General features: G+C 33.8%; 2 protein-coding genes across 7 annotated transcripts; both read left to right on the top strand.

The window, feature by feature from the left end:
• The first annotated feature begins 1164 nt into the window (after window positions 1-1164).
• Window positions 1165-9583, top strand: LOC136811831 (HMG domain-containing protein 3-like). 3 transcript variants are annotated; one of them, XM_067068460.1, is made up of 9 exons: window positions 1165-2485; window positions 4004-4493; window positions 5364-5481; window positions 5735-5914; window positions 6369-6657; window positions 6782-6912; window positions 7514-7639; window positions 8019-8237; window positions 8991-9583. In XM_067068460.1, the coding sequence occupies exons 3-9, from the start codon at window positions 5452-5454 to the stop codon at window positions 9408-9410; spliced, it is 1395 nt and encodes a 464-aa protein (XP_066924561.1). In that variant the 5' UTR covers window positions 1165-2485; window positions 4004-4493; window positions 5364-5451; the 3' UTR covers window positions 9411-9583. The 3 variants fall into 3 exon arrangements, with proteins under 3 accessions (XP_066924561.1, XP_066924562.1, XP_066924560.1); XM_067068461.1 differs by having other exon boundaries at window positions 1165-4493; window positions 6369-6588; XM_067068459.1 differs by having other exon boundaries at window positions 1165-4493.
• Window positions 9584-9802: 219 nt separating this feature from the next.
• Window positions 9803-17382, top strand: LOC136811830 (uncharacterized). 4 transcript variants are annotated; one of them, XM_067068455.1, is made up of 20 exons: window positions 9803-9974; window positions 10328-10559; window positions 10855-10997; window positions 11153-11259; window positions 11564-11720; window positions 11833-12024; window positions 12385-12487; window positions 13099-13254; window positions 13496-13639; window positions 13796-13912; window positions 14124-14235; window positions 14812-14868; window positions 15052-15171; window positions 15347-15387; window positions 15568-15639; window positions 15774-15918; window positions 16430-16525; window positions 16722-16856; window positions 17043-17138; window positions 17284-17382. In XM_067068455.1, the coding sequence occupies exons 1-19, from the start codon at window positions 9958-9960 to the stop codon at window positions 17126-17128; spliced, it is 2232 nt and encodes a 743-aa protein (XP_066924556.1). In that variant the 5' UTR covers window positions 9803-9957; the 3' UTR covers window positions 17129-17138; window positions 17284-17382. The 4 variants fall into 4 exon arrangements, with proteins under 4 accessions (XP_066924556.1, XP_066924558.1, XP_066924559.1 ...); XM_067068457.1 differs by lacking the exon at window positions 16430-16525; XM_067068458.1 differs by lacking the exon at window positions 16722-16856.
• The last annotated feature ends 6341 nt before the right edge of the window (window positions 17383-23723 follow it).

Raw genomic sequence — 23723 nt, 5'->3', positions numbered from 1 at the left:
GACTACGGAAGAGTTAAGAATCCAAACAAGAACCCAGTTGCAGAAAAAGCCATCAACGAGCTCCACAAAGAAATTGTTCGCCAAATGCCTGACGGTGGACCAATGTCGTCCATTTCACTAGCCAATGTTGTTTCTCAGCTTAATTCCAGATTACGCATGCCTGGTTTGTCGGCTTGGGAAATCTTTCACCAACGAGATCAGTTCTCCGGCAAAGCCATCTACACACCAGACGAAGTTATTTGTGAGACGAAAACTAACTCACGAAAAGCCAATCATGCGTCAAGTGCTAAACACAAAGCACGTGGCGGACACTTAGCATCCATCGCTGATGTCAAAGTTGGCTCCCTTGTTTATATCAAATCGGAACGAGACAAAACCAAACCACGTGATCGATATATCATCGTTTCCATCGAGGGCGATTCTTGCTTGCTACAAAAACTCGTAAAATCACAACTTCGTTCCAAACGATACCTCCTTAAACTCACCGAGATCATCCCAGTTGTTCCATTATCTGACGGTTCGCAAAGCTACCGGTTACCATCTATGGAGGACAGTGACTCAGATACTGAAACTATTCATGAGTCTGAATTATCTACTCAACAACCTGTCGCTAATGAACAACCGCGTCGCCCTACGCGTAATCGCAACCAACCATTATGGATGCGATCTGGTGAATTTGAACTAGGTCATGAAGAATCGGAGAATGAAGAATGAAGAAGTGACCACGCCAGTTGTTGTTTATTTTATTTGTTATTTTGGTGCTTTCGCGCCCCATTCGTAAACTCCTTCGTGGATTACCTTTTGTTAACATTTATTCGTGCGCTTTACGCGCCCCATTATGAACTCCTCCTGCGAGATGAGTCTCGCTTATTTTATTGTTTATAGTATTGAGTATATATTTTATGTTAGGTTTATCGAGACATGTTTTTATCACTTTCGTTTTGTCGCAGTCTCGTGTTTCATATGCTATTAGGTTCTTATCGAGTTAAGACTTCCATTATCTCTTATAAGCTGTCTTACTTTAATTACGATGTAGATTCCAAAATCAAAAAGTTTCCACGATATTATCGTGCAAGTAACGAGTAATTGGCGATTTTTTGCATTTCCAGGCAAAATTGCAAGGCCTGGAAATTCATGATTTTTGCAGATGAGATGAGATTATTACAAGATCTTTTTCATTGGTTCGTTTCATTCTCTACATGCGCATGCGTGCCTTTAAAGTTTTCGCGGTGAGTGTTCAGAGTATTCTGTGTTTTACCATGGATTACAAACTATTTTGACTTACAATTAAGTTACGGCCTTGCAAAATCCATTCTGATCTGTATTTTAGTCAATTTTTTTGTTTACATCGGCCATGTGAGCAGAACCCCATGTGAGGCGAAGACGATATTTTTTTGAACTGTTTTTACACTGGACTGGAACTGTTTTGGACATAGCTGATTCTTTAAATTGTTTTATACTGGACTGGAATTGTTTTGGACACGATTACGGATAACCCTTTAACTGATTCTTTAAATTGTTTTATACTGGACTGGAATTGTTTTGGACACGATTACGGATAACCCTTTAGCTGATTCTTTAAATTGTTTTATACTGGACTGGAATTGTTTTGGACACGATTACGGATAACCCTTTAGCTGATTCTTTAAATTGTTTTATACTGGCTTGGACTGACTGGAAATTGTTTTTTAAATTCTATTACTGGATAACCCTTTTCTTTGCTCCTCTCATTGCTCTACATTACGATAATATCGCACTGAACACAAATCCATGGCTACTTCTGAAACTGAAATTGGCCTTGGTCAAAAGCGTAAGTCCACTTCAACATTGCTGTTGTCAGGTCTTGGTCAGAAGCGTAGTCGTGGAACTGGTACTTGTGATAAGTGTTCTAAACAATACACTAATCGTTCTAAGCCCAAATTTTGCGAATGTGGAGCTCATCTTGGTGGAATGTTTGTTGCTAAACCAAAAAAAAACAGAACCAGAGCCTGAGCTTGTGGAAATAGTTAACATTTCATCTGTTGGCACATTTATGTCTGCAAAGGTGTCAGTGGCTGGAGACCGTGCTTTTTGTTTTATATCCACAGACAACTTATCTGTCTGCCACAGCAAAACCTGCCTCAAATTAAGGTCGAGCTATGTTTCTTCCAAAAAAGTAGAGGAATTTACCTGTGAACATTTACGCAAAATACCAGCAAGGCAACCAGTAAAAGTGTTTCACAAATTTGATGAAGTTGACATCAATATGATAAATTTCTCTTTGGATATGAAGAATAAGATCAAAGAATTGCAAACCTCTATGGAAGTCTACCCATCTGTAGTTCAAATAAGTAGCAAAGCCTATGCAGTCAAAACTATGGAGAACAAAACTTCTTGTCCAATGAAGTATGTTCATGTCATGATAAAAAATAACAAGAACACCAATAAGAATATGGTGAAGTGCACCCAGCGAAGCTGTAATAAAAAGATTACAAAGACAAAACAGGTATCATTTTTAATTTTTGTTCAAACCAATTTTAGTTTAGCCTAGATGGATAGGCCATTCGTTAAAAATTGCTTGGTTCACGTCATCTCAACTTTGAAAAAGTGGGTCGGTCGGTCGATAAAAAAAATGTGTTCAAAAGATATGAAGAGGGGAGTCAGGCGGGATTAAAAAATGAGCGTTTATGTCCTCGTCCGCCATCTTGTTGAACCTACCTGGAGGTCCTATAAATTAACCTGTGTTTGTTTGTTTGTTCGTCTGTTACCTTTTCTGTTAACTTTTCTCAGGATTGAATCTAAGGATCTTTTCAGTTTTGGTACAAATGTGTGAAATGGCGGTGAGCAAAATGTGACGGAGCCCAATTTAAAAAGAAAAATTTTTATGGCAAATTTGGGCCAAAACCTGCTAAAAATAGGGTTTTATGCACTTTGTGAAAAATTGGATCATTAATTTTTTCTTATTTTTTTCATGAAAGTAAGGTTACATCATCTCAAGCAGATTTTCGTAAAAAAAAATGGTGGCTCAAAAAACGCATGTTTGTCAATAAGAATCACTATTAATAAGCATACATCAAAGTTCTTAGCCAATTAGTCAATTTTTTTATGAGATAGATGTTGTTTTGCTGATTATTGCTTACTTTTGAAGGATACTTTGTGTTTAAACATGAAATTTTGTCTGCATTGTCTACATTGACAATTATTTAGTCATTACAGAAACTTCTCTTGAGAAGTTTATTTCATTTAATTATTTTTTGCACAGAGCTGCATAACTATAAATCCTCCGATGTGACAGAGATGTGACAGATTTTCGGAAAAAAATTTTTTAGTTTAAATTTCGGCTAAAAAGAGGGTTTATTGGTCTTTGTGAAATATTGGATTATTAATTTTTTTGCATGAAAGTAGGGTACCATCATATATCATAATATTTTAACAAAAATAACTTTGTTTATTCAAACAATCTAACATAACTTAAGCTTGGTGAGAAAGTGGTGTTTAACACTAAACGCCGACATGTAACTTTATACGCGCGCGTCTAAAACCATAAGATCTCTAGTGAGTACACTCAATAAACGCCAGCGTTTAATTTATACGCCCGCGTTTAATGTTAAACGCCGGCGTTTATCAACTTAGAAAAAAATATTTAAACGCGCATATCAAAAAATTTTGATTTGTGCGTTTAAAGTTCAAAGGCACCGCAATGTAAACAAGATTAAATCTTTTTAATTTTTTTGTAATTTTTAGTTTTTACTTTTGATTTCGTTTCACTTTTCCCCTCTTTTACTATTTCTCTTTGCTAAAGAGCTCCTAGTGAGTACATAGATGATCTGAAAAGTTAAACGCCTGCGTTTATCATTAGACGCGTGCGACTAAAGTGTTAAACGCCACTTTTTCAACAAGTGAGTACTAAGCTTTAAAGAATAGATAACTCAATTGACACATGCAAACAAACCTCAAACAATTCCCCAGTGTATACCTTTTTGTCAAATGTAGGGTAAAATTATGAAATATCTGGCTTTTGCAGGTTCAAGGAAGAAAGTTTTGCATTCACAAGCACATGGTATTACTTGCAAGAAAGCTGTCCGGTTTTAGTGAAGAGGAGTTACCAACTAATGCAGGGGAATTAACACCTGGAATTGATAAATCTATCCAATCAAACAATTCAACCCTTCAAACTAAAGACATCAACAACAGCATTGGTACTCAGGCTAGTGCTTTAAAGAAAAACATCAACTTGAGATATGTAGATATCCCTTACAAGATACCTTGTGGAGTTTTAAATGCACCATATAATTCAATACTCAATGACAAAATTTTTGAACCCTGTGAAACATCATGTAAACATTGCGACTCAAATTTGACAGAAGCAAAGTTTCCTCAAGGGTCAAAAAACAAATCTGGAAATGGTTGGCTTGTCACAAATGTTCATCTTTTCGTCAAAGTCAACATCAAAATAAAAAGATGTACAAATAGTAATTGTAAGGCAATTCAAATATGCAATCCTTATGATAAAGGTGAGTTTTTATCGGTCCTTTAAATCCTTGCTTCAGTACTGTTCAATCCTTTGATAATTAAAATTGCAAAATCAAATACAGGCACGAGTGTTTAAAATAGCTTGAAGTTTGCAGTAGAAAGAATTGCACATGAATAGATTGCAATAAAAAATTGCAACTATAGAATTTAATCAGATTTAATACAAACCAAATTTTTCTAAATTATTGAACATTCTTTACCTTTGAGTACCTAATAGCCAAAGGAGGGGGCTAATTAACTTTTTGAAAAATTTTCTGCTTATTAAGTTTTGTGATTTTTTCCAATCTCCTTGCTTATATCAAGCTATTAGGTACCTGATAGAAGACAGATGAAAATATTTTCAACAATGATTAATAAATGGGGCTGGACTGTTGACTGCTGACACCCGACTGACCCTACCTCGAAACCTGCCGACCCAAAAAATTTTATTGCCATTTTAAAGAAGATTTTTTTTCCTTCAAAAACTTCAAACAATAAAAAATCAAAACTCGTATCTTGTTTGTCTCAAGCATAAGAATCGTAAATTCCCTGCTAGCACTTCTGTTTTTTATTCAAAATTAACTAAATGTAAACAAACTGTTAACCCTTCCATGGACGAAAATTTCATAAATCGCCAAAATAAAAAAAATTCTGACCGACCAACCCACCTCCAAAATCTAGGGTCCGGTGACGGCAAACCAACAATTTTTTAAGTCCAGCCTGGGTTTAGAGTTTTGTTTGGTATGTTTGGTTTACTAAACATCAGGACTAACATACATACATCTAATTCTGAAGAGTGATTGCAGAAATCACAAAGCAGCTGGAATTTGACAAACTTGTGAAGCCATGTAGCTATGATTGTATTTTTCTAGGACTATTCAATGTGTGTAACAAGATAATCATTTCATTGGATATATTAAATGAATGGAGAAGTGAATTCAAGCGAGGGTTGAAAGTAAAATGGAATCTCTACTGAGCAGATTAGATACGGTATTTCAATATTTCAAGAAATTCAATTCTGGAAATAGTTAATGTTTGTTTTGAATTACCCAAGTAAGCTCCCAGTATTCTCTCCTATCACTTGTTTTGCTCCTACACAAACCACAAAAAAATATAAAGAAAATGTAGAAGCAGGAATCAAGAGCCACCCAGTCTGACCCAGTAAAGTGCTAAGAAAATTGAAAAGGTTCAGGCTGAAAAAAGAAATCAAGTGTCTGAGAGTTTCTCTTCTTATATTTTCCAGTCAGCTCATCCAACCTATGGAGAATTGCAATATATTGTTGACTTACTCTACAATGGTTATTATGGTTTTGAAGCCCTTACCAAAAGAGATTTGAATGGTGTTATTTGTGGACTTAGTGGAATTGCAGGGAAGATTTATTATGGTGATGGAAATGAAAAAAATTGTTGTACTATGATGAATGTAAGTAGAATTAATTAGGTTCTAAAAAATCTAAGTTATTAAATTTTGTGTTGCTGGTTTCACATCAGATATGTCTGCCCTTTTGTTACCTATGTTATCAACTAAAAAAAGTGAAAATCTTGATTCAAGAGCGCAAAACCTTTCTGTTGCTCAAAAGTAAATTTAGAAGGAGGAAAGGATTTTTTGAGAACAATCAGAAAGAGAGCAGTTCTTTCCTTTGTAACCTATTTGATTGAGCAAGCATAAAAAGAAATAAAGGCCTGTTCTATGGAACACTCCATTGTACATCTTTCGATTTTTTCAATTCTCTAAACTTTATTTTTGCCCTACTTCTGCAGTCTTAATAATACACTCCTAACAATACTCTACAGCTTCTGTTTTATAGAAGGGGAAATCATTGCTGTCTATCATTAGGAAAGTATGTATCCAAGAGGGAAGTATTTTTAATTTTTAGATCAATATCAAGGAAAGCTCAAAAAATGCCCCAACTCAAGAAACCCAGGTCCAGGATATCGAGGAGGATGCTGTATCAGACAATGATGAAAGTAAACTTGATTTGTGTTTGGATCGCATTGAAAATCAACTGATAGAGAGGTGTATTTATGCTTCAAAAAGAAATGAAACACTTACAATGAATATTGAGGATATCCCCCTTCTTATACCATCATTACAAAGTAAGCATGAACTGAATACAGAGATGAAAAAAAAAAGCTGCTATCTGAAAGATACTGATAAAATTGAAGGTAATACTACATACAAAAATCTGCTTTTTGAAAATTATTTCTTGCATTTTCATTTGGGTTTTTCTAGCCTAGGTTTGTAAAGTTGTTTCTATAATTTTTTGTTTATTTTTTTATTCATCTAAAGGAGATGCAATGATTCTATCAAAAATCATCAACGAAGGGAGATTTTCAATGGAAAATATAGACAAAATTGATGATGGGTCACTTTACAATATTTGTCGGGAATGTAATATCAAACCTCAGAATAATTCAAAGGTAAAATACCATTTTTTATAGATTGTCATTTTTTTAATGTAATTTTTTTTGTATCTTCATTGAGTGAGTTCTCTAAAAATGGATGAAAAATACTTAACAAACTTGACTAGTAAAAATAAGTGTTGAAAATTAGAAGGAAAACTGGTATGAAAACTGGTATTTTGATAGCACTGTACCAAACAGATAAAGAGTTGAGGGGGGGTTTCAGGGGGTACCCGATTCCGCAATTCCGCCAATTTTTTCTCCAATTTCCGTCAAACCGTCTTAAATTGAACCAAAATTCCGTCACCAAAAATTCCTTTGAAATTCAATATTTTTGTCGAAAATTCTGCAAATTTTGAATATCTTTTACCAATTCCGAAATTCCGCAAATTTTTTTCCGTTTTTCCGCACTAAAATTGTCTAATTTTCCGTCTCCGTCAGAGAACCCAATTTCCGTAATTCCGTAAAAAATTTCGCCAAATTCCGCCACTCCGTCCGAAAAAAGGCCCGATTCCGCTCCTCCACCAACCATGAAACCCCCCCCCCCAGTTGAGCAAGGAGAAGAATTCATTTTGGTGGGGGTGCCAGAAATTTAACTATAGTCTTCTTATTATTTCAGGCTTTTCTGAAATTAAGTATACTTAAATTGTACGAGAGCATTGTCACTGGAAAGTCATCATGTCACGAATTTGTTAAAGCCCCTGGAAAGACTGGTGGATTTTATCACTTTGTTTGCCCTCATGGGGTTAGTAAAAATTTATGAACAGAATTACCTCAGGAAATGTGTTGTCATTTAATTTGATGATGGCACTTCATAATTTCAGTTTCCATGTTTTTTTAAGTATTTAACTTCCCTACAAATCGATTTTATTGGTTAATATCTTTGACTCTTCAAAGATAAAACCAATGAATCGATTTGTAGGGAAGCTACATACTAGTAGGCAGCTCTATCCATGAAATTTAGGGATTATGCACGTTTTTCAAAACTAAAAATTTAGGTGTTGGACTTGATAGAGAGCAAGTGAAAATACGTTGTGGTAATTACAAGAATTGTTTTCCATCTGAAAAAAATCCTTTTAATAAAGATATTACTGCAAGTTGTAACATTCACATTTGTTTTTTAGACAACTGTTTGCTCAAAATTTATGGTACTTTGTGAATCAGTGAGAGATGCAGCTGATCTGTGGCTTTCATTAAAGTACCCTCCAGTCTTGTTTATTTGTGACACACCTTGTACCTTGACGCAACATCTGAACAATAGAGAACCAGACCTCATGAAGCAGTATTGGGGTGACCTCAACGGTTGTTTTCAGAAACCTGAAATTGACACAAAGCCTAATACTGCAAGTGATACTTTGATTGATTTTCTTTTATACCAGGTGTTTCAAAAAAAGTGTACAAGTTTGAATTAAGATTGAGAAAACTAAAAATAATATATTAAACCAAAGTTTTTCACCTCAGAAAGAAGAAAGGTTAACTTTTGTTTCATGTGTTCAATGGTTACGAAGAAAGTTAAGAAAATTCTCTTTTATAAGTAACCCCAATTTTCTGCTCAGGGCTGGAGTTGCTAAGGGTTTTCCAGATTTCAAGCAAAAAAGTGCTTTTTGAATTTTGAGCAAAAAATGCCTAGCAAGCAACTTCAAATATTTTGGCGGTCTCTGCTCAGTTGAGTTTCAAGGCTAGGTTGCAAAGTTTATTAATTTTTTGGCCACAGGGCTAGACTCTCAACTCTGCTCTGTTACTTGTAAACAAAATTGTTTTACTATTTTTTCTCTTTTGTACAAGAATAGAATATGTTTTCGTTATATTTTTGAATTTAATCCCCTCTTTTTTTCTCGAAAATGACACAAAAGAGTTCTATGGAACACAAATTTACGTATGATAGTTCGAAATTCAAGTTAGTTCAGGTTAGTCTTTCCTCATTTGATTTATAACAATTTCAGTTTTCTCACAAACTAACCTCAAATCTGTACATTTTTTCTGAAACACCCAGTACTTTTGATCTGTTTTCAGTTAGCCTTTAGAATTTTAGTTATTGCACCTGGTATACGTGCACTCAATATAAAGTCAGTTCATTTACCTCACTTTATTTGTAGGAAGTAAATGTTCCAGCGTTGGTTCCATCAGAATTCAAAACTGAGGGTGAAAAGTATGATGGATGTAAAGAATTTGAACATCCTGTCACCAGAACCAAACAAAGATATGTTTGTGGTGATAGATTCCATGCGCGATCTAAGCCACATAAATCACCCTTGTGTAGTTTTCATGACATTGAGCTTTGTCAACAAGGATGTGGCATTACAACTAGTCATCAAGAATCTATGAATAACAAGAAGAACAATCTCAGAAATCGTTCATCATGCTCCCAAAATATTGCAACACATATATTTTATAATTATCTGATGAACTTTTACGAAAATGAGCTGGTTGTGATGCAACAGCAACAAGATTTAAAAAGAAAGTCTGGAAAGTCAATTCAGAGAGATGAATTGATGAGATTTGTGATTTCTGACTGACTGTAATTTAACAGTAATTATCAATTCTCGGTGCATAATTTGATAATGATGGTGTTTAAATGTTTGTCCCTATGGCTCTGTGGCAAAATAGGCGAGGTGTATTTTTTTGGAACAGTGAGACTTTTAAACATTATTTTACTTTTTTAAAACCAAGAGGAATAAATTACACTGGTTGATTTTACTTGTTGTTTTTATTATATATAGTCCTAATAAGGACGAAATGCATATGCTGCTCTGCCACCCAAATCTCCTGAGTGAATATAGTTGGGCAGAAACTCTTATTTCTTCACATATATATTGATAGAAAACTTTTGTCAGGTGATGTTTGATTTTTTGTACATTAACCAGGTAGGTCTCTAAAAGTATCACTTCTTTTTGTTTTTTTTAGATGAGTGAAAATTTTATAATTGAGAATGACCAAATACAGTGTATATATAAAAAGAAAAAAAGATATTTACTGGATGGCATTATTAATATAGTGGGGTATTTGGTGAAAGAGGATGTAACAGTTGGATACTTGTGTTCCTGCAGATTTAAAGATAGGGAAATGAAAATGATTTCAAAGTAAGTTGAAAATTAAATAAACTGAAACTTGAACCACCTAAATAAAGAGAACAAGTTTTATTTTTTCAGAGGGCTGATATAGAAACGACTGTTTATTGCATTTTTTTTCACTTGACAAAAATGAAACAAATTCTTACACTGTCAGTTGTTTTTTGAATATTGAAGAATGATAGCTAAGTTTCCTAACAATAGACGATATCGCATTTAGATAAATGCAATGCATTCTGGTTTCTAGGGACTCTCAAAGAAATTATAATCTATTCTAGATCATAGATCATAATTCCTTCGAATGGTCTGCTCAATTTTTCGAATGTTATTACAAAATATTAATGTTTGAAATGTTTTTTTTATAGAAACATCCTTCTTTCAAGGACAGCGTTCAACAGTTTAGATAAGCTACGAAATAGTTTGAGCAGTGCTACACGACATGAAATCCTTGTGAATGGAGATATTCCAAATGTGAACAAAGTGATTTCAAATCTGAAAGACTGGCTTGTGAGAAACATTACGGAACCAAGGAATGTGAAAGTTCCAACAACAATAGGCTACAGTCTAGATGATAAAGTTTGGTACTTAAGTCCCGAGGTAATTATGATTACACTAATAATATGGGGAACAACCTCTAGAATGATGTTTTAGAGCACTCTACGCTGAGTGTATTTTCAAAGCGTAATAGAAGCATAAACTTTACACCCTGTTGTGTGCTAATTAGAATATTTGACTTGGATCAGAGCCTGGTTTGGTCCATATTTTAATAAATTTTGTTACCTATCGCCTTGTTGAATAGCTTGTTATCAATTTCTTGTATTTTAATGGTTTAATGTTTAAAAGACACTCTGATAGCCTATTAAAATATATGATACTTGTTACTCTCTTACAGCTTCAAATTAAAAATAGAAAGATCTTAAACGAAGATACAAAGGTTTTCATGTTGTCAACACACGACAGTGACCTCCAAGATCTGGAGCTAACTTTGGAGCCATGTTTACTTGAAAAGTCAATATGTAAAAAAATTAATAAAAGGTATTTTGAATTATTGCAGCTTTTATACCCACAATTTACCTAAGGCCTGCTTAGTTATGTTTTTAATACTCTTTTAAATGCTTTCTTCCTCGAGATATAAGTTAAACTTGTTTTTTATTGATGTATTTTATAATGAAGTACTTCTTGAATTTTAGCTTGATATTAAAACTTAATGCATTTCAATGCAATGAAGACAATGCTGTTGATATGAAATCATTTGGTTTATCAAGGTTATTGATGTCTACCATTGACACTGAATTAGGTATATGATATTTCAATATTTTCTTTCTTCACTTCCCATAATCAGTAATTCACTCAAGATTCCATGAAAAACTTCCCTGTTTATGAGACCTAACCGTTCAGTAAAATGTTCCCATAAATTAACCTTGTTCGTGCAGATTCGTGCATTCATTTGTTTTATAAGAATGTTTTTGTATTGAAAGATTTGTCTTTTGAATTGTCGTCACAAAGATGGAAGATGTGTAGAAGTGTTTTTTCTTTATTAGAACCTTATACATGTCCACCACTAAAGAGAACTTATTTAATTTTAAAAATTAACTTTATAGATGAAAGCTCTCATATCACCTTGTTGTTTGGAAAAGAAAAAAACATTGGAAAATCGTTGACACAAAAGATTCTTTTCTATGGCCAAGGAGGAGACCAGTGGAAGAAGAGCAGCCTTGTACTTGGTGGTGGCAATTCCGTCCAATCTGGCATATCAAGGTAAAGATTATATTCAGAAATATCAATGATACAAGAGTTTGAAGTGTTTAAACCTGAAATCCGTACCACCTATTTGCTCTACATTAAGATTAAAATTGTCTTATATTCATAGTCGAGCATTGCAAGAAATATGTGGGAAGGCTTCCGTGATCATCACAATAAATGATTCAACAATGACACCAAGCCAGGCCGAAAACCTTCTTCAAATACACGAAGGAAACACACAGGGGTCAAAGAACATGGGTACAATGCACAGTAAATGTTGCGCAATAACCATCTCATCAAACAATGAGGAACCTGAACGGTAGGCCACGTTTAGAAATCCGGATGATTTTCGTAGATCGAATCTTTTTAAAGAATAGAGAAATAACCTTTTTTTGGTACAATACTCGACCTCTTGGGAAACCCAAAATATTGTTTCCCCTGCAGAACTTTTGTTCGTGACTAATAACAGAAGTTTATAATACTAAGTAATATCTTACTCTAATTGTGAACTTCAAATGTAATAAAGGAAACTTTTCTGATATTATTTCTTGTAATATTATATAAATGGAATTGGCTATTGGCTGAAATTCCTTCTTCTGAAAAAGGACTCTGAGCTCTGAAAGAGATTTCGAAAAAATGCGACACAGAATATTATGTTTGTTTGCTCTTTCCTTTACAGCTTGGATGGAAGAACATTGCGTTTTGACTATAAAAGAGACGCATTGACAGAAGAGAACGAAAGAATAATAAAGGAAATAAAAGTCTTGATCGAAGAGCATAAGGTACGATACTACTAATTTCAACAAATGAAGTTACCTTTTAAAATTACCTTATTGCTTATGAAGTGGTTTTTTTTGCAATGTGGTATATGCTTATATGCTTAACTTGTAATTCACCAAGCCAAGTTTTTGTAGAATCTCAGAAATTTCTTAAATTTTATAAACTATTCGATTCGACAACAGCGTGCAGATACAGCGTGCAGATTTTAAAAGCAATGGAATGTCTTCTTTTTTACTTCACAACTTCCAAACCTTTTTGAAGTGTATTTGTATTATCATACTTAAATGTGTGTTGGAATATAAAAAATTGATGACTTTAAAAGTATATCAGGCTGGCATATTTGCTTATGTTATGCTTAGGAAATCTGCAAATCTGAGCCTCCATATGTTTCTAAGCGTTATGCTTATAAAAAAAACATGTATTATGCATAGTGTCTTGTACTAACTACTTTCCCCCTTGTATTATCGCATCTTTTCAGCAGTACCAACTCTTTTTGAGTAAATTATTTTAAAAAAGTAACAAAAAGGTATACACATCAATCGTGAACTGACTTATAATACATCTGGAAATATCTACAACAAAATTTTTATATATCACCATCATTTATTATTAGGGTTTTCTATTGTCATGGGTGATGATATATCGTGACCGTTGGTTGAACACCATGGCACAGATAGACAAAATCACCGAAGTCGTCAAGTCAGCTTTGCCAACAAGACAACCAAGATGGCAGGCTGCTTTTGGGTTGCTGATTTATACCAAGATGTTGGTAAGTGTCATAGGAGAAATAGGATTAGATAAAATCGGGGATAAAATCTATGAATAATTCCAAATTATGAAAAACAAGATTACTTGTGACTTCCTTTCTGTTTTACTTCAATTTCAGCCTGTTAATGATTAAGTTAACTAAATAGCAGAGAGAAACGAGAAGGTGCGCAAATTTAGCGTTTGGGCCTTCAGAAGGATAACTTTCTTTGCTATTTGAAAATAAACTCTTTTAAATTTTTCAGTACTTAAGAACTATTGGAATTCACTGTGATCTCGAAGAAGAAATCACTTTACTATTGCAAAACAACTGCCATGTAGAGGATATTTCCGTCTTTCTAACGCTGGAGAGAAATATCTTGAATAAGGCCATTAAAGGCAGTGTACCTGTAAGTTTTAGTTATTTTTAGTTTTTGGGCTATTAAAAATGGCTTGCTTCTTTAACAATTATTTTTAGTGTTATCCCTGCTTTTGATCGTTTGCTTACAAAATGTGTCTCAGTTTGATATAATTTTTTTTGTATTTAATTACTGATTTATTTTAAGCTTACGTCGTGGCTCTGTTGGAATACCAAAGTGGGATTGAAAAATGGGGAGAAGGTTGATGTATTAGCAATAAAGCAAACTGTTGTGAGCGAGGAGTTTGTTGACCTAAGTAAAGAAGTAAGTTTAGTTTGACGCTTAAAAAGCAATATAAAACAGTATGACATTTTTAATAGGTGTTTATCCGTACATTTATTTATGTATGTTTCAACCAATTTTGTTGTTTTATTCTCGTTATATTAATTATGACTTTAAAGAGAAATTTTCAATTTAATCTATATTTTCTAATCTGATTTTAATTTTCAAGGCACGTTCTTCTTTCGACTTATAGCTTCTACAAAAAGAATTGGAAGAGATTTCTACCTCCGCTTGGAGTCAACCCATTTATTTTTCCGAGAATGAAGAAAAAATGGGTTCGAGAAAAGATAACGATCCTTTAAAAGGTACTTTGATTTTGAAATACATCTTTACCCTTACAGCTGAATCTCTGAATACCTTAAGGGAAATTTTCGCGGAATTTAATTTCGCGGTTCACAGCTTAAAATTCGGAAGTTTCGCGGGAATTTAATTTCGCGTTTGGGAGAATTTTTTGTTTCACAAAATGGCCTATTTTGCCCTCAGAATACGAATTTTGGGGTAGTTATTTTAATCCTGAAAATATTCGTGTTTCGCGGAATTAAATTTCGCGGATTTATTAAAATGAATTAACAAACAATTTGTAAAAGTAGTTTTTTGTTATAAGTATCAGGGTGCATGTAGCCTGGATAGGGTGCCTAAAGCAAAAGTTTTATCTTCAAATCACATAATCGATGTTCTGACTATGATCAGAGCCCTTAAGGTATTTACTGTAAAGCCAAAGATGTGTCTTCTGAAATGGACTTAAAATAACAACAGATAAATACACTTTCTCTCGAATGCTTTTTCACATTTTGATATTAAGCAGATAGTCGACAAGAAATATTGGTTATTGAAAAATATATGTTGAGATTGATAATAGCTTTTCTTTTCAAATTGTTTAGGTCACAAAGTCCCTTTGAATCGTTTTTCTGAAGGTTTTCTTGATCGGTTAAAAACTGGTAAGTGACTGAAGTTAACTTTTTAAAGTAAATTTTTTTGTTTTGTTTTTATTTTCAATCTCAAACCTACATTAGTTGATTTACTCTACCTTTCGATAAAAAAAGTTTAAAAAAGGCGACAATCCGAAATTTATGGACAACTTCCTGTCAACATTTTTTTTAAAGACTTTTTATCTTGTAAAGGTGATTATCTTGCGGATGAACCATTAAGTATGGCTGAAACAACGCAACATTTGGAATTGTCTGACAAAATCGTTAACAAATTGACAAAGATAAAAAACATAATGAAAGAAAATATTAAAGGTGCTTTTATATATATTTTTTTTATTTAGACTGATTTTTTTTTTACTTTGAATGAAAGCATACACCCGATGATCGGCTTCAAGGCGTGAGAAAGAAAAACGTTTTTTTATTTGTTAGAATTTGGCATACTAACGAACTTATTAAAAAGTAGTTATTGTTTTTCTTTTATATTCAGGAACAACTACTGTGGACGATAAAAGTGACAGTAAAAATGAGGTATACCCTTTAGCAATTTTGTTTCTGGAATTTTCGATGTTTTGCCAAGTAAATAAAAAGGCACGTGAAGTAGAACACCTACACAGTATGCCATACTGAAAACCATTAAAAAACCATTAAAAAACCATTATAATTTTTTGTTGTTTTTTAATTCCTAGTTAATTTTAATTTCGATTTTAGATAATGCTCTCACCCGCTGCTCGAAATTATTGCTCAAAACTGCCACCAAAGGATGGTTATTGGTTTAAGCAGGTGAGATATATTTAAATTCCTGCGATATATTCTCAATTTCGAAATGAGTCATTCGAGAAGGAGTGATAAAAAAGATGGGTAATATTTTTTTAGTCCTTGACTAAAGAAATTGATTGTTAAATTTCATACTTTAGGGATATTTACGCGTAAAACGAAAAATTGTTAACGATGACGATGGCGAGGATGATGAAGGGGTTGATAGCGAACATGATACCAAGCATAATACCGAGCATGAGGATGTTGACAGTGAACATTTCATCGTTGAGGAATCGCATCGTGGTAAGATTGTCTTTAGTGTACCAATGGTAACATGGAATTATAATTGAATCCCTCCTCTCTATAAACCTCATTTTACCCATTTTACTTACTTTGTTTAGAACGAACTTGCTTTTTGGACCTACCTCGGAGGTCCTTTAAATTAACCGATGTTCGTGTGTTCGTTCGTTTGTTACCAGCTTTTCTCGGGATTGGCCCATTAGTTTTTTCTGATTCCCAAAAAGTGACGGAGCCCGATTCTCGAAACAAAAATTCCGGCGGAAAATCCCGGAAATCGCTGAATTTCCTAATATTTCTTTGTTTTTTTTTTCACACAAAACATCATATATAGCAATGCTGGACCATATCATCAATTTTTTTTCAGTCCCTTTGCGTTTTTATTTTCTATTTCCATTCTATATTTACTATTAGGTAGGTCCATTTTGCATTCTGTTTGTTTGTATTTTACTGATTGCCTGAAACTGGGCTTAATACCAATATATCTCGATTCATATAATTTTTATTTTCGAATCAGTTTCACCGCTTGACGAATCTACAGAAAAACATCAGTCGTTCCTAAATGCTGCCAATGTAGTGAGATCAGATAGCACCGAAAATGAAAAACTTTCTGGTAAGTTATAGAAATCTTTATATACGATAACATGAAATTAAAATGAAACCTCTCTCTCTCTCTGCTAATCTTAAAATATTATTTTACTTGCTTCGTTTTGGACAAAAGTCCTTGCTTTTATGTATTTTACTGATTGCCTGAAGCTTGGCTTAATATCAATATATCTCGATTCATATAATTGTTATTTTCGAATCAGTTTCACCACTTGACGAATCTACAGAAGAACATCAGTCATTCCCAAATGCTGCCAACGTGTTGAAATCAGATTGCAACGAACAGAAAATTGAAAGGCCATTTTTGCATTCAAAAATGATTGGCGTATTTCCTAGTGGTAAGATTGTCTTGAAAAACCTCGGGGGGGGGGGGTAACAGAAAATCATAGTGAAACCTCTTCGTTAATTTTAGTATAGCTTTTTACTTGTTTGGATAAAAACTCCTATTTTGTCTGTATTGATTGCCTGAAACTGGGCACAATATCAATATTTCTCGATTCATATAATTGTTATTTTCGAATCAGTTGCACCGCTTGACGAATCTACAGAAAAACATCAGTCGTTCCTAAATGCTGCCAATGTAGTGAGATCAGATAGCACCGAAAATTAAAAACTTTCTGGTAAGTTATAGAAATCTTTATATACGATAACATGAAATTAAAATGAAACCTCTCTCTCTCTCTCTCTCTCTGCCAATCTTAGAATATTATTTTACTTATATTTACAATATTTCTCAATTTATATATACTATTGTTTCAATATCAGTTTCAGCATTTGACGAATCAAAAGAAAATCATCAGTCGTTCTTAAATGCTGACAGCTCAAAATCAAAACGAAAGAAACCACTGTCGATCAAGAATAAAGGTTTGTAATTCTCGACAATACTTTGATGTCAGTTTACTTCTACTAAATCAGTACCTAAATTATGTGGAAATAAGACCGCAGCGTTTGCAATCTGATTAGAATCTTTTCATTTGCTGACATTCATGGGGGCGTACCAGTTTGTCGGTGTGTCGGTATTAACCTTTTTTGCGTCGGTGAAAAGTGAGTCGGTATTGCAGAACCAGAACCCAGAATCCAGAACCCTAATGAAATTTTTGTTGCTAGACGTGTTTTTATAGAAAAATTGCCCAAATTTGATGTTTCTTTATAAGCACAGTACCAATTACTTTGTTATTATGTTCTCATTGATTAGTTTTGATAACCAGGTAGATCCATAAAAGTATCACTTGTTATTCTTTGAAAATGTTGTATTGGCAAGTGATATAAGTGAAAAAGTTGAATAATATCCTTTAATAGGATCCTCTCTGAGATTATAGTTTGACTAAACTAAGGTAATGGACGTAACCTTGTACAATTGAAGTATCCTGTAATACGATTTTCTTTACATTTTTCTTCCAGAATCGAGGTTCTGTATTAAAGAGTGTAATGAGGTAAATCAGTTTTTATGTTAGAAATTCTCAAACTTTACAGTCGTTGTGTTTTTGGCTGATTTGCACAATTGACTCCACGTGAAATGTTTTAAGACGGTTATTGTCGAAAATTATTCTGATTTATATAACGAACTACTTAATAATATTCTTGATGCCTTTAAATACTTGAATTGATTTTGAAATTTTTTTTTTCAATCAAATTTATAGATTTATTCTTGAGGAGCGTTATGATAATGATAAAACGTTGGGGGAGCTACTAAGTATAAATTTTGTATTCTTTTTACAGAAAACATCGGATGGAATGATTGAATGTTCAGGATCTAAAGTATGTAAATTTCCTTGTTTTTTTTTAAGAGGCATGGCTTGAGCAAGCTTGAGGCTTCTTTGGGGCTTTCTTGGGGCATAGTATTTTACAGTATTTTCTAAAATGGAATTCCTTAGGTTCAGTTGCCAACTTTAATTATATTTCTTTATCCTATTTCCAGTGCCCGGGAGACAAATGGTTTCATTTCGCATGTATCAATATGGATCCTGATGATGCACCAAAAACAAGGAAGAAATGGTAACTTTTTTATTTTTTTATTTGAAATGTTTTTTTTTTTCCTTAGAAATTATCAAATGATTAAAGCTACTTCTATTGTAATCGAGAATGAAAAGGCTTTAAACTGTTTCGTGATTCAAGCTTTCGATTTAATTTTTATTGCTCTTTGCCCGTTGAAGGTACTTTTTCTAATATCAATCCTTTTACTTTTAGGTACTGTCCATCGTGTGCACAATCAAATGATTTAAACTAATCAACTAATCAAATAATCGTCACTCTTTGCACTATTTCGTCGTGATTTGCATATACTGCATATATTATGAACTCCTAAAGAGATTTATTTACAGAATCAAGTAACCTTGATATTTTATAAAGTGCTTTATTTTATGTTCTTTTACTGTATATAACCCATAAAAACGATGAAATTTATTTACAGAGTCAATTAACTTTGATATTTTATGTAGTGCTTTATTTTATGTTCTTTTACTTGTATATATGAACCCATAAAAACGATGAGATTTATTTACAGAATCAATTAACTTTGATATTTTATGTAGTGCTCATTACTTGTTTTAGGGGAAGAAATTTTCGCATTGAGCAAATTCTAGCCTGGGAATCCAAGCTCATAATTTTAGAAAAAAAATAAAAAATACCTTACTCTGCCGAGTCAGCTTTTTCCATAAATTATGCGTGTGCATCGAAATTATAAAAAAGCGCGCGAAAGTATAGCCTATACTAGACGTCACCCGCGTTTTTTTACGCAATTAACGTCTATTCCACTTTGCGACTTTTTCGAATGTTTTGAGCCCAGGTTTTCGGGCTCTAAACATTCGATTTTTTGACGTCACTTTTAACTTTCGAAGCTCCTGCAGTAGTAAAATAATCGAATTTGCGTCAAAACACTTGAAAGGCTTCTATTTTTCGAAAATCGTCAAAGTGGAACTCACTAAGAAACGAGATGAAAAATCCCGTTTTTTAGTGAGGTGCTCGCTAGTGAAAGTACTGCTAAGTAATACGCTGAAAATCTGGCCAATTAGACACCATTGAACCTGCATTGCAGGGAAAATCTCCCTGCAGACGCGTTAAACCAGCAGCAAAAACATCATAAATTTAGATTGTGAACAAAGTTTAACGCTTGGATTTCCAGGCTAAGCAAATTCGTGAAATTTTGCATTTTTCAGGAATATGTAAACCTTTCAAAGAAGCTTTTCAAATTCTCTTGTGTTTTTATCAAAAGTACTTGTTTTTTATGTTGTATAACGTGTGAGTGTGTATAATATGTATAAAACCCATGAAAAAGATAAGAATTATTACAAACCTATGATCAATATGTCGTTTTAAAAGAAACAAGCAACATCCTGAATGGACCTACCTAATGATTAACATCATATGAAAATAAGAAAAAAGTGACAATAATTGTACAAAAATTCAGAATGGAAAAATAAAGCTTGTGTGTTGAATAATATATTTTCCCCAAATACGAAAATCACTTAAACCATTCAGGCCCAAAAAACCCTATTTTTAGGCAGTTTTTGGCCCAAATTTGCCCAAATATTTTTTTTTTCGAAAATCGGGCTCCGACATATTTTAGGCATTGCCATTTTGCATCATTGTGCAAAAATCAGAAAAAAATAACGAGTCAACATTTAGAAAAGCTATATTTTCTTATTTGGTTGAAGGGAATTTCCCCAAAATACGAAAATCCGTTTTTTAAGGCTATTAAGAATTTTCCGGGAGAAAACCAATTCAGCCATTCTTTAGAGAATCTTGCCCTCCATCTTTGTACAAAAAATCAGAAAAAAGTAATGACAGGATTTTGCACAAAGTCCAAAAAAACCCTATTTTTAGGTAGTTTTTGGCCCAAATTTGCGCAAATAATTTTTTTCTCAAAAATCGGGCTCCGTCACGTTTTGGGCATTGCCATTTTGCATCATTGTGCAAAAAATCATAAAAAACTAATGAGGCAATCCTGAGAAAAGCTGGTAACAGACGGACGAACGAACGAACGGACATGGGTTAATTTATAGAACCTCCACCGGGGTACCCTGAGGTAGGTCCGCAAAAATACCTTATTAATGGATGAAAATTTCGATTTAGAATTTTAAGCTGTGAACCGCGAAAATTTCAATTATGTTTTTAAATAAGAGTGATAGCGTTTGCCTACTCGTCAATTTTAATTTTCAAGCTTTTTACATTGAATCGACACTGATATGTATACACTGACACTGTCCCGATATAAAATATGTGTCTGATATATAGTCAAAACCCACCGTAAAGGTTTTATTTTCAAATAAGTGTTCCCGTTTCATATTAGACACATGTTCCATACCAGGACGGTGTTTTCTTATTGTTATATTATGCTTAAGCAAAAAATGTTTTTCTTTTTTCTTTTCTGACCAATCTTGCTCCACATCCGCCTCAATTCAATATCAAAAAGCTTGTAAATTAAAATTGATGGATAAGCAAACGTTATCACTCTCTTAAGAATACTTGACCCTCATCCAAAAGTAAACTATATTCTTATAAAAAAGCGTGTAACGACACCAAAGAGCTTCCAATATTTTGAAGTGTTGAAAAATAGTTGGGATTAGTTGGGAATAGTTGCGTTTTTAATAGAGCCTTGGGATGTTTTTGCCTCCTGTATATAAAGCGATTGTTAGAAAAAAATAAAGCTATCACACCAGATTAAAACAAATCTACCGTGAGTATCACAGCCGATGAATATTACTCTTAGGTGCCGAAAAATTTCGAAAAATTAACAAGCGGGGAGCGTTTATTTGGCACCAAAGAGTACATAGAATGCTGTTAAAACACATTCCGAATTTTCACTCAGCGCGTAAGAATGGCAATCATCCAGGATCTTGGATGGAAAGCCGTACCAAGCGCATCAAGAATAAGAAAAGATTCAGCGTTTTAATATTCGCCGCTAGCGGTTTTGACCTATTCTTTCTATTTCAGCGGATAACAACGTAGTATGCGTCTCACTAAAAACAGGATTTTTAATCTCGTTCCACTTTGACTTTGATTTTTGATAAATAGAAGCTTTCAAGTGTTTTGACGCAAATTCGATTTTCCCTACTATGCAAGTACCGTGAGTATCACAGCTCGAATAAAATCGTGGTACACAGTAAAAGAAAGTAAAAGCAAGAGCCAGTGCGGCAGTAAATAAGGGTTTTTTCAAATGTATATTTTTGGCCCAGCGCTCAGTCAGCGGAATGGGCCTTTAAAACGCAACTGATCGAAGAGATTTGACTTCCGGGCCTGTGCATGCAATTATCAATTGACGAGTCAGGCACGACGGAAGCTTTTTATATCTGGTACGGCGAATGAGGAAATTTAAGCGATTTTATAGCGATTTGACCGACGAAGAGGAAAACTTCGGGTATTTTTGTGAAAATCTGGTACGGCGGCCGCCGTACCTGCCGTACCCGTTGCGTCGTGCCTGCGAGTCCAGGCTAAAAACCGAATTAACTGACTTACTTTTGTGCACATGCGTAAGAAAAAAAACCACATATGAGTAATATGGTCAATCTAAAATATAAGAAATACTTTTGTCAAAAGAACTATTTAAGCACCTAATTACTTTTTATTAATTGCTTGGTCGGTTTGAGTTGCTCTATATATCGAAAAAATTCACTCTAGGTTATATGGCGACTCTGCAACAGTAAATGTGTTGACACTACTAACACTGCTGGGCCTTAAGGCCATGTAGGCTTTCTTGTTCATCTCTAAGAGCTAGGAAGTCCGATAGCTGATCGGCTATCAGCTATCGGACTTCCTAGCTCTTAGAGATGAACAAGAAAGCCTACATGCTGCCGCCGCTAATTAATTTTTCAAAAATTTTCCACCCAGGACATTCATACTACAACCCCCCCCCCCCCGCGCTTATTGATTTTGAGAAAAGTTTTTTGTCCTTATTCTGTCATTGCTTAAATTATATCAGCCTCCTTTTCACAAATTTTCCACCCAGGATATTAAAAACATCCGAGCTTCCCAAGCTCTGCATAGGATATTCTAAATGCTAAGTTTCCCATTTTTTGAGACAATTTGACATAGACCACCTATTTTTTGGTTGCTTTTCGGACTAAAAAATCATTATTTTTGTGATACATTTTTCACTTACTGCAAAAATTAATGTTTCGAGATTTTTTGTTTGCAGCAAACAACTTTCTTACAGAAATTTTTTTTTAGATCATAAAATTTTTTAGATTTTTTCGGAAAAGTTATCCAAAAAATTAAAAAAACTTACAAAAATAGCTAAAATTAGCAAATTTTACCAGTTTTACTAAGTAAACGCTTTTTAAAAATTGACACATAAATACCACCTATTTTGGTATTTTACTACCCTGGGTAGTAAAAGTTTTTTTCCATATTTTGTCACACCACCACAGTAGTAAAGGTCACTATGTATGAGATTTTACTATCGACCCCCCCTGATCCAATTCCAGTTGCTCCATATATCGAAGAAATCCAATCTTGTTAATTAGATTGTATGGCGACTCTGCAACAGAAAATATGTTGGCCCTACTAAACACTAATGGGCCTTAACGCCACTTAGGCTTTCTTGTGTTTCTTTCAAGAACCATTTTTCGGAGTTTTCAGAACCTTAGCTTGGGAACCTACACTTTAGATTTTTATATATACTTTTTCACAAACCACTTCTCGGAACCTTGGGAACCTTGGGAACCTACACTTTGTGAATTTTCATTATTTTTTTTTTTCACGAACCACTTCTCGGAACCTTGGGAACCTTGGGAACATACACTTTCTAAATTTTTATTATTTTTTTTTTCACGAACCACTTCTCGGAACCTTGGGAACCTTGGGAACCTACACTTTCTAAACTTTTATTATATTTTTTTTCACAAACCACTTCTCGGAACCTTGGGAACCTACACTTTCTAGATTTTTATTTTTTCACGAACCACTTCTCGGAACCTTGGGAACCTTGGGAACCTACACTTTCTATACTTTTATCATATTTTATTTCATGAACCACTTCTCAGAACCTTGGGAACCTTGGGAACCTACACTTTCTAAATTTTTATATTTTTTTTTCACGAACCACTTCTCGGAACCTTGGGAACCTTTGGAACCTACACTTTCTAAATTTTTATATCTTTTTTTCACGAACCACTTCTCGGAACCTTGGGAACCTTAGGAACCTACATTTTCTAAATTTTTATATTTTTTTTCACGAACCACTTCTCGGAACCTTGGGAACCTTGGGA

This window comes from Clytia hemisphaerica, unplaced genomic scaffold, assembly GCF_902728285.1.
Source record: "Clytia hemisphaerica strain Z4C2 unplaced genomic scaffold, Clytia hemisphaerica genome assembly, whole genome shotgun sequence".
NCBI lineage: Eukaryota > Metazoa > Cnidaria > Hydrozoa > Leptothecata > Clytiidae > Clytia > Clytia hemisphaerica.
This window is presented reverse-complemented; position numbering and strand designations above follow the sequence as displayed.

Coding starts and splice junctions, on each gene's coding strand:
- LOC136811831 (XM_067068460.1), top strand. CDS start 5,452: ATGGAATCTCTACTGAGCAGATTAGATACG. Junction 6,658..6,781: donor AGATACTGATAAAATTGAAG/GTAATACTACAT, acceptor ATTCATCTAAAG/GAGATGCAATGATTCTATCA. Junction 8,238..8,990: donor TTGACACAAAGCCTAATACT/GCAAGTGATACT, acceptor CTTTATTTGTAG/GAAGTAAATGTTCCAGCGTT.
- LOC136811830 (XM_067068455.1), top strand. Junction 10,560..10,854: donor TTTGGTACTTAAGTCCCGAG/GTAATTATGATT, acceptor ACTCTCTTACAG/CTTCAAATTAAAAATAGAAA. Junction 15,919..16,429: donor CGTTGAGGAATCGCATCGTG/GTAAGATTGTCT, acceptor TTTTCGAATCAG/TTTCACCGCTTGACGAATCT.